The sequence below is a fragment of the Urocitellus parryii genome, chromosome 7 (assembly GCF_045843805.1).
Source record: "Urocitellus parryii isolate mUroPar1 chromosome 7, mUroPar1.hap1, whole genome shotgun sequence".
In the NCBI taxonomy this organism is placed as follows: domain Eukaryota; kingdom Metazoa; phylum Chordata; class Mammalia; order Rodentia; family Sciuridae; genus Urocitellus; species Urocitellus parryii.
In genome coordinates this window covers 64,135,386-64,149,917 of record NC_135537.1, presented here as the reverse complement: position 1 = coordinate 64,149,917, position 14,532 = coordinate 64,135,386, and the positions used below count along the sequence as shown (strand labels likewise).

Sequence of the window (14,532 nt, the reverse complement as noted above, 5' to 3'; positions counted from 1 at the left end):
GTAGCAAGTAATTGATAGACTGTAATTAATGGTATTACAATATATGATTAGGAAAAGAAATCCTTTGGGAAACTTACAAGGTGACTATGGAACAATGAATGTTTTCTATTTAGAAAAGATGGGAGGGCAAGGAAAGCTGATAGTTCTGTCCTGCTTGTGTTGGTTTCTGTTGTTGTTGAGTAACACTTGACAGAATACCCTGTTTCTCCCTGGAAGAAGCAAAGCAAGTTATAGAACCAGCTTGATTGCTATTCTATGCCCTTAGAGAAAATTATTTTATAAGAATTCCTAGAAAAAAAAGAAGTTTCTACAAATCTTTCTCATTATAATTCACATTTTAAAATGTGGATTAACTATCAGGAAGATAACTATCAGCATGAGAGATAATATTTTCTGACCATAACTCTGTGCTTTTATTTTTTTGGCAGTGCTGGGGATTGAACATGGGGCTTTGCACATGCTGAGCAAGGGCTCTGCCGCTAAGCCACAATCTCAGCCCCACTCTGTGCTTATATTTCAATACTTTGTAAATTCACCCCAAGATTTTCTTTGGAACATAAATATATAATACAGGTGGTTATGATGATGGAATAAGTTGCTTTTTAAAGATGAGATATTTAACAACCACAACCAAAACACATAAAAATGAAGATCTGATTAATGAGCATAGTTTCTGGCACCCAATAAGCTCCTAGTGAGTGGTGGCTAAAGTATTATTGTTTTGTGATTAATTAGCCTGCTCTATGAGGTGGATCAAGAGAAGCTAAATTCTCAGGGATCTGATCAAGAAGTTGTAACCTATAACTAGGTATCATAAAAATTTGATTGACTCACTGCATACACAATTTGACCTTGCCAAAGGAGAACGTAAGACTTAGTGGTAGTTATTTCTAACCGCTGAATCTGGCTTTCTTCTTTCCCATAAGTCGCATTGTTAGTCTTACTTCATATTATAGCTTTTATTATTCATAGTGCAAAATATCAATGTTCATAGATCTGTTCACGATATTTTTGTACAGTTAGTTGTTGTCTTTAAAGTACTGTTTCATTACATATCTGATTGGAGGAACTGCAGGTACATTCAAGGAGGGCCTGACTCCTCATTACCTTTCAATCTTTAAAATTTATTCACTATAAAACTCAGTTGAAGACTTCTGTAAAATGCAGGATGTTAGTCACTTTTTCCTAGCCCTCATAACCTAACTGATCATTCCAAGACTAGCTATACAGTCTTTTTATTGCTTACTATTGTTCATAATAACATGTTTATCATTGTACTAGTCCCATGGGGCATTTCAATGAGCCACAAGTAGGAGACAGTGACAGCTAGCATTTATTATTATGGAGGCAAACTTCTAAGCACATTCTATGGATTAAATAAGTTTTAGCAGATGTAGCACATCAAGAGGTAGACCTACTGTTAAGTCCATTTTACACATGACATCAAAGAGGCATGGCAAGGCAAAAGTCATCTTCTCTGGGTCACAGAGTAGAAGTGGGATTGATCCTTATGTTCATATTCTAGAATCCACTCTCTGCTATTGTTTTCTAGAGTATTTTAAATAAATGAAGCCCAAAGAGCTGTTAACAGTTTTGAGAGCTATTTTGATATGATAAAATGAAACACATTCTATCTTTCATCTCTCTTTCTCTCTTAATCTTCATTAGTTCATAACTTAGTACTTAGGAATATTGAAGTGTTTTTCTGAATAAGTTGTCCAATAGTTTAAATTTTGTGTCTTTGCTTTACATTTTTAAATTTTAAGTGTTTTGCAGGCACACTCTTGGCAAGGGTGTATAAAGTCAGTCTTAAGATTTAATCATTCTGATATTAGAAGTTAATTATTTTAAAAACTAGATTTTGAAAATTCCTTTGTAATATTTATTTCTTTAGCAAGTTTTTACCTTTCTCTTCAAACTCATATTTACTTGAAGTCATATAGCATGTTTCTTATTATAATATGAATGGGAAAAATCCTTTGGGAAACTTACAAGGTAACAATGGAACAATGAATGTTTTGTGTTTAGAAAAGCATAGTATACATAGTGCAGCATATACACATAGTTCAGATTGATTTATGAATGAATCATTTATGAAGTTCATTAGAGTAAAATTTTCTACCAATCAATATACTTAAAGCCATATGACTAGGTGGTTCATTAACTGTTTTTCTCCAGAAAAGAAAAGAACAACACACAAAGTTAATTTTATGTTTTCAGTAATCATGTTATTTAGAATGGAACACATGAACATCATAGTTTCTGGGTAATTCTGCCTCTCCTGATTCTTGGTAAATGGAGACACAATTCATCCTGCCATGGAATATTCTAGCAATGGATTTCACTACATTGTCTCCATCAAGAACTTCCACTCAGGCTTTCCTCTTACCTAGCATTTTTGAACACTAATCACTAACACCCTTAAGGCTGCTTTAGGTTGGCAGCCCTAGAGACCTAAGGCAATGGCAGAGATTGGCTTTATGCTCATTGAAGTGAACGTTTAACCAGTATGTAAACCAATATGCTTTAGATGCATATTGTTATTATCATTATTTTCTAATTCAAAAAGCATATATTGCAACTTGCCTTCCAGGCTCTGGGCTGACCAGTGGAGCTGCACTATTAACAATGTAGCCCCTGCCTTAGTATGGCTCGCAGTCCTGTGGCACACAGTGGAATGGACCAGCTAATGTGATAGCACTGACTTCTCAGAGCGGTGTGCAGGGTAACTCATGCAAAGAGGAATAATAAATCACTCAGCCTCAGAGGGGTGGAAGTGCTGGCTGTAACTGAGTTTTGGATGACTATAGAAGGTCCAGGAGCTAGCAGGTGGGGAGAAAGTACTTACTGATCAACAACCAAGATTGTGTGCCACATGAAATATGAGAAGACAGGGTAGAAAAGTAGGCAGCCAGCTTGGAGGGTCTTCTGTACCATGTTTGGAAGTTCAGATCTGAGCCTAAAAATAACAGGAAATCAGTGCAAAATTCCAAGCAGAGAGGTCACATGATCAATTCCAGATTTAAAGACAGTAGTCTAGCAAGTGGGTAGAGACAAGTAATAGGCAGCTGTGTTCATTCAAGCCAGAGATGGTGAGAGATGGACTGTAGTAGAGTGGGGGGAAGAGAGAACTGATTTTATGGATATGGGAGGTGGAAATAATCTGATGGGAGTGGAGAAGAGTCAATGATAATTTCAACATTACTGGCTTGAGTCCTTGTAAGTGAATGGCAGTCACTTCATAGAGATTGGGAATGCAGGAGGAATGCAGGGCAGCAACAGAGAAGACTGACCTGATTTTGGAGATATTCTTTAGACCCTACTGAACCATTTCTTACTGGAGTCTTTAAGTGTGTAGGAGCTTATGTTGAAGTTGCTAAAACTGCAGTTAAACTTTTAACGTTTTGGCCTCTTTACAAATACTCTCTGTTACGCTTTGAACAATTTTCCATTGTCTCAGGTATATTGAAAATGTTCATCCTCTCAAAGTCTAGCTAATTGTTCAATTTTTAGAGAAATTAAATTCTAAAGTCAAACTCATTTTTAAAACCTTTTTCTATTGAGGTACAATTAATACACTAGGAAGTGCTTATATGTTGAATTTTTACATGTGTTACTCTCTTGTATCCACTACTCAGATAGTCAGGAAAAAAAAATGTCTAGCACCCTAAAAGTCTGTCTCTTCTTACCTGTCAGTAACACCTCAATTGTAGACTGTTTTTTTTTAAATTGAATGTAGCTAGAATCATAAACACATATGCATACATACACAAACATACAATTATTATTGTACTGGTTTCTATTGCTCAGTATCATATGTGTGAGATTCATCTACCTTAATATAGTAATTTAGTCTAATTCATTACTGTTTTCTGTTGACAGATATAGTGATTATTTCTAGTTTGACTACTGAGAAGAAAGGTGATAAATATTATCTTCTACTTGTTTTGAAGGATATAAACAATCATTTCTGTTGGATATACAGAAATTTTTGGCTCCAAGAGCAGAAAGAGACTGAAGGAAATATCATAATTATTTAAAAATACCTGACACTGATTAATTTATAAAGAAAAGAAGTCTATTTGCCTCACAGTCTTGGAGTCTCAGAAGTTTAAAAGCATGGTGCTGGCTTTTGATTGATAGCTAGTGAGGTCCATGATATTCGGCATAATATCATGGTAGAAGGCAACACATAAAAGCAAGCTTTTTATCGTGGGTCTCTCCTTCTCTTGCTGTAAACTCACTAAAGCCATCATGAAGGTCCTAACTTCATCACTTCCTCTGATTCTAATATGTGAGTTTATATTAAAGTTCTTACAGATGAATTTATGGAGGACACATTCAAGCCATAGTAGTTATCCAGCCTTACAAATGATATCAAAATTGCCTTTATCTATACCAGTGCCTTTTCTATTTCAATATGATAATTTAAGCCCAACACTGTAGTAAATAAATAAATCAGATACTAATATTTGGAATGAAAATGTTAAAAAGTTAGGTTTGAATTTTACTTCTTTAAAAACACTGTACACTTTTTTATTTTACCAATAACATTAAAATAAAATTATTAAACTAATATTTTAAAGTAGCATACATCACACTTAAAAATCCTTCCTGTTTTTTTTTTTTTTTTTCAAATCCCATACTAGATTTCTGATTCTTTTCAATATAGTGATAATGTCAATGGGAGAAAGAAATTTAATGCTGTTTTTCTCTAAAGATTGAGATTCAGTTGTAATTCTGGAGCACTCTTTAAACCCCTAGATTTTTCTTTATCAGCTTTGCAAGTACTCCCTTGGGTCTTCTGTGGGTAGTTAGTTAATTATCCTGTTAACAAGTTGTCCTTAAAAACAAAGAGAAAAAAGTATTTACTTCTGTTGGTGATTTTTTTTTTTAAAAAGTAGAATGAAAATAAAGCAGTGTCCCACTCTGTGTCTGGTTGGTCCTTTAATTTAGATTTCCCCTTATTTTTGCAGATACTTAAAGCTTCAAAAAGACTGCCCCTACTACCACAGGAGGACCAGCCTAACCATACGCTCCAAAAGATGGCTGTGATAGATCTTGTGAAGTAAATACTGGGCAGATCAAGATCTTTGGGAATGAACACTAAAGATGTTTTGAATGAGTTATAGTCCACTGGCATTTTAGTGTATTTTATTTTAAGAAACAAAAATTACATGTAATTTACATTCCTGCATGTCCTTTTTTGATACTGTTAGTGGGTCCATTGGATTTCTCTTTCCTTTTTCTTTTTTCCTTCTTTGGTGCAGCTTTAGTCATACCTACATTTCTATGTATTTTTCAGACAAGAATTAAGAATTATGTTGATGATATAGCAGCAATTTGTCTTGGCAGGATTTTAATACATTCTTAATAACTAATGCTAACTATATTGGATTGGCTTGTGTAAGCGCTGAGTTAAACATGACTTCAAAGCCATCAAGAGTGTCTTGTATTAGCACTCTTAAAAACGGGAACAGACATGATGATTTGCTGTGAAGGCATGAGTTGTATATATCTGCACTGATTATCTTATCAAAAATTTCTACATTTGCTTCAAATATTCAGGTTACATCACAAATTTTGATATTTTTGTAGCTTTTAGTGGCATATTAGAATAATATAATATTTTGAGGAAAGTTTTAAATTATCATTAATTTATTTTTCATAATGAGGGGAACTAAAATTCCTTAATAGGACATAAGGAAAAAGAATGGTCTGCAAAAATATCTTGTGCAAAAATGCTATTTAGCACCTTGGATGGATCATTTAATAGCTCTGGCCCATTCATATTTATTTAAATTTTAGGAAATGTATACACATTACTGGTGCATACCTTAAAGACTGCTCTGCCTTTGGCTAATTAAGTAATGCCCTCACAGCACCAGAGACTGCCCCGTGCTCTCACTGGATCAAGTCCATGATGTCTCTAGTTGGGTTGATTTAGGATGTATGTATGACAAGCACTCTCCCAGCCCCATGTCTGCTGCTATTTTTCACAAGGGGTGAGCCTTTTCCTTTCTACACTGAAAGTTTTCTTCTATTTTTAATGTGGTTTATTTTTGGCTGGGAAATACCTGCTGTGATAAAAAAATATTGCTTTGTTAGAAAAGGAGGTAGTTGGAGCATCATTTTCAAAGAGCCATGAATTATAAAAAAAGCCATAAGAATTGGTGACATCTGTGGGTCAAGGGGTTGCTCTTTCTTATATTAGCATTGTCTTAAGGTGGCTTTTTTTCTGCTTTTAGGGTAAAATCAAAGACAGTCGATATTTTTATCATCATAGATTGTAGTTCCAATGTAGTGAGTTCTGCATGCTGACCCGAGGTGTAGTGAAACCTGAAATAAGAGTAAGACAAGCAATAATTTTCTAAAGCTGTGATATGGGTAATATAGAGCTGATTCTCAACTTGTAATTAAGCTCTTCATCTTGTGAATTATAGAACATTACTTTTTATAAAGCTGTATTTTTTTAGGGAAACTTAGGAATGACATAGAACTAATGAATGACTAAAATAATTTCTGCTGGGCTTTTGTATATAACCATCTGTAGTACTCTAGAAACTGAGGATTCATTATGCTGTGGTCAACTTCAAATAGTTTTTAATTCCCAATGTCTGAATTAATGAGCCTTGTCTTTACAAACATATGCCATGTTGGGCAACATCAATGGAATTTCAGTAATGTAAATGTCTTCTGTTTAATGTTATTTGAGTGCAATAAAATGCAGAAGGATTCTTCTCTACATTGTCATTATTTTTAAGTAGTATATTTAATTTTGTTACATAACAAAATCTGTTCATTTTATACTTATGAACATCTTAGAAGAATATAACGTTTTTTTTTAAAAGAGAGAGAGAGAGAATTTTAATATTTATTTTTTAATTTTCGGAGGACACAACATCTTTGTTTGTATGTGGTGCTGAGGATCGAACCCGGGCCGCACGCATGCCAGGCGAGCACGCTACTGCTTGAGCCACATCCCCAGCCCAAGAATATAACATTTTTGATGACCAACATCACAAGGAAATACTTTTGTCCTCTTTATTTTAACCTATTTCTAATAGGTATGCTTATTTGTTTTAACATGTACTATTATGCTACCTTGTAAGGCGATAGAATTGAAATGAAGTGTCTCTTGCCTCAGTCCTTTGTAGATTTTTGTTCTGTACCTTAAGTTTTGGTTATTCCCTGGTGAAATCTCCCTTCCCACATATACACCATTCTTATCCTTCATGACTTTCTATTGTGAGGATATGAGCTTCATCATAAGTGGATGAATGACAGGCTGAAAATATATATGGCAGATTCTCATTCTTCATTGCTCTCATTTTCAACCTTAGTTCTCTAGACAGGAAAAGGGAACTAGACAAGTAAGAAACAAGCTCCTGGGGTTCTGGAGAGGGGAGTTTTCACCTCTAACATGTCCAGAAGAAAAGAAAACTGCTGGATAAACAGATTGGATCCACCTACTCCGCCACGACTAGGGAGTTGAGTTTTCTCAGCAGCTGGGTGTTATCCCTGTTTGCAGATGAGTAAACCAGGAATCGGCCCTGGTGGAAATTCCCTCTGGCTTCTGGTTTTTCTGAGATATTCTAGAGTGAACATGTAGGCAGCAGATGGAAGAAGGCCACAGAGCAGGAGGCCAGTTAGGAATCTGACTAGTAATAGATGATGGTACTGAGGACTGAGCTAAGGAAAGGGTGGTAGAGACATAGGGAAGGAGACAGGAAAGATGTGACTTTTGAAGAGTGAACAGACACTATGAGTGCTAAGGGAGGAAATAGAGCCCTGGGTCTTGGGGATGAACAGGTAGGTACCTGGGTTTAGGCAGTTGGAAAGGCAGATGAGCCTGAGTGCAAATTAGCTCTCATTGTTGGTCCAGCAAGAACTGCTCACTACGGACACTGGCACAGTAGCTGCAACTAGGTTAGAGTATAGTACAGCAGAATCCATAAAAGTGACCAGTTCTTCTCAATGATTGCATGACAGTTTTTAAAAGATCCAGATTCCATTCTTTTTAGTAAGGTTTTCCTTGCTCAAATAAAATAATATTGAAAGGGGTAAAAAGAGTCATATTAATACATATAAAGAATGTGTAATATTTTTTTTTTCTGTTTGGACATGAGTATTTAAACTCTAAATGTGAGTTACAGATGACCTTGTCCTTTTATAATTTTCAGGGGAAGACTAAACATTCATCTCCCTTACTTAAAGGACTGCCCATTACTGGGATATGCAAAGTGTGATTGAAGTAGTATTTTTATGCATTATGGCCTCTGAAATGGGTCTTTCTTGTTCAATAACCCTGGGAAGATTCTTTAGATTTTCTAAGCCTCAGTTTCTTTATCTGTTAAATTGTAACCATCTCCCATGGCTGCAAAGATAAGTGGGATAATCTGCATTAAGTGCTTACAACAATGCTTTGTACACAGTAGTGCTCAGTAAGTCATTTTTTCCCCCCTTTGGCACAGTGAGGTCCATATGAGGCCTCGCAAAGAAGCATAGATAACAGAGAATAAAGTGACACTTGATTATTGGTTGTGCAGAATCCTAGTGAATCAGAAAACTTCTTTACTTAAGCTAAAGTTAAGTGTGAATAAAAAACAAAGAGTTCAAAATGTCTGCTCTGTATATTCTCCATATCCAAAGAGGAGTCTCAGAACTCAGCTTGTTGATGTTGGGGGAGGGATGGAAGGAGACTCAAGAATGAAAACAAGACAGACCTCTTGTCCCAGGGCCTGGAAGGATCTGGGTTAGGCCTTATTTGTCTTGTTCCCCACCCTAACTACTGGGTGGGAGGAGGGGGAAAGATGGCGCTCCTTGTTTCTGAAAGTATAACCAATCACATTGTCCTCAAAGTTACTGGGGCGGGGGGGGGGGCGGATGTGGATCCAAAGGACATGGGTTGACCTGACCAGGGGTCTTTGACATGGAATCAGCACCTTTCACTTCTGTTTGGAAGGTGACTAATTCCAACCATTCCTCCTTCCTTACTTTTCTCCCAGGGTGGGAAGATCTGTGAGAGCCATGTTCTCCCTTTTATGACCAACATCCCCCTGTTCTATCTAGTCTGGGTAGAAATTTGCATTGCATGCTTAATTGTTCAAGTCACATTAGTCCAGCATGACTCCTGGAAGAAGTTAAAGGTTAAGGGCTTTCTGTAGGTACTGCTGATCCCAATAGAAGGAGAGCTTCTACAGGACTAAGATTTATGATGCTTCCTTGCTGGATCCCTGATGCCTACAAAAGTACCTGGCAGATACTAGGTGCTCAGTTCATATGTACTAAATAAGTGATATTATAAGGTCTAATTCAGCTATTTAACTTTGTGGCCAGGAAGTTATAGTTAATAAGATCAGATGTTCTAGAATATTCAACAGAGACCTATAAGCCTCCCCCCTTTAAAAAAATATCCTGCATACTTCTTGCCATACTGCCCAGAAATTATGTGCAGTAAACTTTATAAAATCTATTATATAGATTTCATAAAAGTTAAGACTTACACTTTCCTCTCCAATTCGTTTTCACAAAAGGCACAGAGTGGCAGAGTGGGAAGAATATGATTCTTAGGAGTTATTTAAACCACTGGCCTTTATAACTTTAGAATCTAATTTCTCAGGCTAAACTTTCTCCTTTGCATGAAGATTTATTCCCTGCAGGAGATGGGGATATACAAGTCATGATGTTCTTAGTGCTAACCCTGGCACCTAGATTGCAAAGTTAGTTCCCTTTCTTCCTCTTATCTCAGGTCTCAAAGGAACCAAAAACATTTAACCTATAAAAAGGCCTTCCCTGCATCAAAGCCTGCCTTAGATTTATTTTTAACCTCCTCACATTGAAATGTCTTAGGGAAATAAGTGTGAAAAACTCGGGACTGGCAAATTGAATGATCCATGTCAGCACACCCTGATATCGTCCCTATCGTCCCTGATTGCACCACACACTCTCTCATCTACTGCGGAGAGAGGACAGAGTCTATGCTTTTTGTCAGTCTCCCAAACTCTTCCTCATCCCCACATATATACATGTACACATGTATCTAATAGTATCCAAAGGTAACCTAAGTGCCAACTGGAACCGTAGTCAACAGATCTACCTTGACAATTAAATAGATCCAATCTAGTTGAATTTCTTTGTTTATTTACTTACAAAGAAAGGATCTAGTTAATTTTCATTCTGTATCTATAGCAGGTTTACTGTAGCCTGGTACCTATAACTTGCAGACTTGTTATAAAGTTATAGGTAAAGTAATGATATTATAAACACATGGTCAGTTCATTGGCTGTTGTTTTCCATGGGAGGGGTGGGTATTCTTTGATTAGTCCTTGTGGGTTTCTCAGCATTCAACAGCCCCATTTGTGAGAGAGACACTAAGTGTAATTAACTTGATCTGAGGCTGCCAGAGATGGCTCCTTGTGTTCATCTCAGGTTTCTCAGCAAGGAAGCTCAAGGCACACACCCAGGGTTCAGCACGGGCACAGCAACATCACCACTGGATCCTCTGAAGGGCTTAGCATAGAGAGACCAATATTCCAGGTAGTGGGACATGCTGCATTCTTTTAAAGCACATGGTGTCATTATAAAAACAGTCTTATTGTTTTAGGAGTCAATGAACATATTTAAGAAGCTTTGTAGATGGCTTGTCTTCATCCAAGTTTGCTTTTATCCATAGAGATGCTTAGAATTGGTAGACATCACTCATGTTAACTCTCGAAGATGAGGAACCCTTAGCCTGGAATCTGATTCCTAGCTACGGTTCAGTGACTTTTATAAGTAATTCAAGCAAGCCCAGATCTTGATATTTTGTAATGGATTACAAGTGCAAAGAACTCAGGATTTAGGAAAATTGAATCATAGGCCCAAAAATATTTTGCTTTAATTATGTTTATTGAAATTCATTAAAATAGCCTTCATTAAAATATTCTCCTGTATTTTGAGGTATTGGATGGTGACTTGCAAAGTAATTACTTTGTTTTGTCTTTAATTTTCAGAAACAAATAGAAAAACAGATGATCAAGAACAAAAACAAAAAGGTGAGATTGTCAAACAGCCTTTAAAATATACACAGAAATACCATTGGAGAATAACAACAATTTTATTTCATATCTCTAGTTAAAAGTATATGCTACTGGTTTCATCCTTTCAATGACTTTATCAATAAACATTTATTGATATTGTATATAAACATTAAGAGCTAAGGCTCAGAGAAAAATTGCCTGGGTTCCACTCCTAGTTTTGCTATTGGTATATGTGTCTTTGTAAGAATTACTTAAACTTTCTCCCTCAGTTTCCTCTTCCAGAAAGCTGTTTTTATGATTAAATGAAAGGAAAGCAATTAAATGAAAATAGGTACGAATTTCCTAAAGCAATGTCAGGCATAGGGAAAGCACTTAGAAAAATTAAATATTATTTATTTTTAATTTGTTCACAACTGTGCTAGGTATATGGGATCCAAAGATTACTAGAACATAATATCTTTTTTCAAGGAACTAAATTGTTGAAAAGAGACACACTAAAGTGACAGCCATGCTAAAAATATTACCTCTGCCTTCCAAAAGTCTATTACAAAGGCATCCTAATAACGTTTAATAACTCAATAATTTTAAGTTCAACTTTCACAGAGGTTTCTGAACTTATTCAGAATGAAGAACTATATTTAACATTAAAAGAATTATATGACTGGTCACAGAATAGTGGTTACGCTTTTAGCATGGGCTGAATAACAAAATCTTTTTTGTTTATATATATTTATAATTTCAGGAATATCTTTACTTTAGAATGATGAAAGCAGCAGCTATGTTTGAAATTGTAGAACATATGTACATGGTGAACTACTGTTGACCACTGGCGGTGATGTCCTTGCTCACAGGTTGAAGAGAAGGCATCAAGTTTGTGCATATTTTTCTGACTAGTTGTTTTTCAGTTTATTTCAAAGTAATACAAGGTTGTAGTTTTACATGTTAAGGTTTAAATACGAAACAGTAGTCCTTAGCCTACTGCTCCCTGTTGCTGAGTCTTGCTCACCAATTTTCTTTTAGCGCTTTCTAGCAATTCCCTATGTATTTCTAAATATCCTAATAATTCTGCAGTCTTCTCTTCTGTATTGGAAACTGTCAATTGTTTCATAGGTGACTCGGATACCTCCAACATAATACTCTCACATGCTCTCTCCTGCCTTTCTGCCCATCTTTCAATATATCCATGACCTAACTATAATCAATAGACAAATGCTGAGGAGAAAATCATAAAGCAGAAAGGAGTATATCAGCAACCCTTGTTGGAGTTAATCACTTCCTCAACTGCAAACACTCCCCTTTCTTGTCTTGTCAAACATTCTCCTAGTTTTCTTCTATTCTTTCTACTGACTTCTTCCTGGTCTCTTTGAATGGATGCTTCTTATCTCCCTGGCCTTTAAACACTGGAGGACCCTGGACTCAGTCCTCAGGTTGATTCTCTATCTATATGCACTCCCTCATTATCTCATCCAATCCTTGGATTTAAATATTGTGTATGCCAAAGAATATTCTATATTTAAATATTCTATATGCCACAGCCTAAGGCTCTGCCCCTGACTCCAAACTGTATGTCCAGCTGTCCAGCTGTTGTCTCCCTGATGATCTCAACTTCCGGCCTAATAATGACTTCAAACTCTGGTGTGAAACTGAACTCAGGATCTTCCTTCCTTAAAACATACTTCTCCTGTGACCCTTCTCTCTCAGGCCTCTCTGTCATCCATTAGCACATCCCAGCAGCCTTCTCTTCAGGGTACCTGGAGAATCCAACTCCTCCCTGCCACCTTTACCTGCTACCACCAGGTCCAAGCCATGACCCTCTTCTCCATGGGTTATTCTAGATGTCTCCTAACTGCTCTTCCAGCTTCCAGTCTTGTACCTCTGTCTTCTTTTTCAATACAGTAGCCAGAATGATCCTTTTTAACCTGTCTCTTACTGTGTGGCCCAGATCCTTCTGGTATATTCTTATCTTCTTCATAGTGAAAACAGAGCCCTCTGCCATGGTACAGAAAACCTCACACAATCTTTCTCTACTTTTCTTTCTGCTGGTTTCCCTCCAGCCTCCAATCCTGTGACTGTCAGTGCTTTGGACCCTCCACTGCACTTACACTGGTTTCCATGCCATGCATACACAGAACCAAGGCCTGTGCACTGACTGCCCTCTCCAGGCTGGATGTTCTTCCCCCAGATGTCCACATGGCTTGCTCCTGCAGTCTCTCCTCAGCTGTGAAACCCCCAACCCTGATCTTATTTAGATTGCAATCCCCTTGTGTTCTACATCCTTGCTTTATGTTCTCCATTGCACTTTTACCATGGGATAGAATAGGTAGTTTAATTCTTTGCTGTTGTCTGAATCCTCCACTGGAACAAAGACTCCAGGAAGAACATCTGTGTTGGTTTTGCTTACTGCTACATCCCCTGGACCTAATACAAGCTTGCATACAGTAGGCACTCAGTAAATATGTATTGAATGAACTTCTATTGTTTTTCAATTAATAAGTATTAATATTAAAAGATATTCAAGGCTTTATTAAACCCAAAGTGTAAGAGTAAGAGCCAGAGCCCAGTTGAAACTAGAAGGATTATAAGATCTCCTGTGATTTCATATGGGCAAGCACAAGGGACACGTGGAATCATTGTACCTACACCGTTTGGAGCACAGAGCTAACAGGGAAAAGAAAATCATCATTTTAAAACTCTTTAACCTTTGATTTCTTCATCTAGGGATGAGGATAATGATTCGTATGCCTTGTAGGGGATGTGTCATAGCAGAATGATAAGAAGAAAACATTATTTGTAAATAATAAATGCTATCTGCTACGATTAGAGTTGTTCAAATTCAACCACTATTATTCCCCAAATACCTGGTCTTCAGATTGCTTTAGTTAATAATACTGAATTGATAGAGTTGGACATATAACAAAGCTGTACCAATTTTATAATTTAGATGAGACTTTTTGAAACTCCGCATCTATTATAATTATAAAAGCAAAGGTATTTTTAGTCCCCAAAGTAAGAAACATAAAGGAGAGATTTTTTAAAAGTTGAATAAGTCTAGCTTTAGGAAGCAATTGCTGATAGGATCTACATAACTCAGTCTGCCTGTGACCATGGAACTTTCCTCACATGGCTCCAAGGCCACTGAGGTGGTCGACTGAGGCCACACTCCAGAATCAAGTTCACCAGAGTCTCTCTCCTCGGAAGCCCACATTCCAAAATAATCTTACAGTTATATCCAATTACATATGATCTAAAGAACTCAATTTCAGTGACTTAAAAGGAGTTTATTTTTTACTCACATTCATAACCTGGAACCAAATCATGAGGGACTCAGTTCCTGTCTTGCCATTCTATCATCCTTCGTTCATAACCTCATGTTCCAAAAGGACTATTATTGTGCAAGCCATTATAGCTTCTATAACTGAGATAGGTTCAACCACCATATGTTAGGAACATGGCTACTTTTTGATGCTAAAAAGGTCACTAGGATATCAGAATATATATTTTTAAAAAATCT

At 36.6% G+C, this 14,532-nt stretch overlaps 1 protein-coding gene across 4 annotated transcripts in view; it reads left to right on the top strand.

The window, feature by feature from the left end:
* Asph (aspartate beta-hydroxylase) overlaps positions 1-14,532 on the top strand; it is a 208,533-nt gene that overhangs the window by 86,299 nt on the left and 107,702 nt on the right. For all 4 annotated transcript variants that reach the window (XM_077801167.1, XM_077801166.1, XM_077801168.1 and 1 more), the window contains one exon: positions 10,995-11,036. In XM_077801167.1, the coding sequence (XP_077657293.1) occupies positions 10,995-11,036 (42 nt within the window). The remainder of the gene's footprint in view (positions 1-10,994; positions 11,037-14,532) is intronic.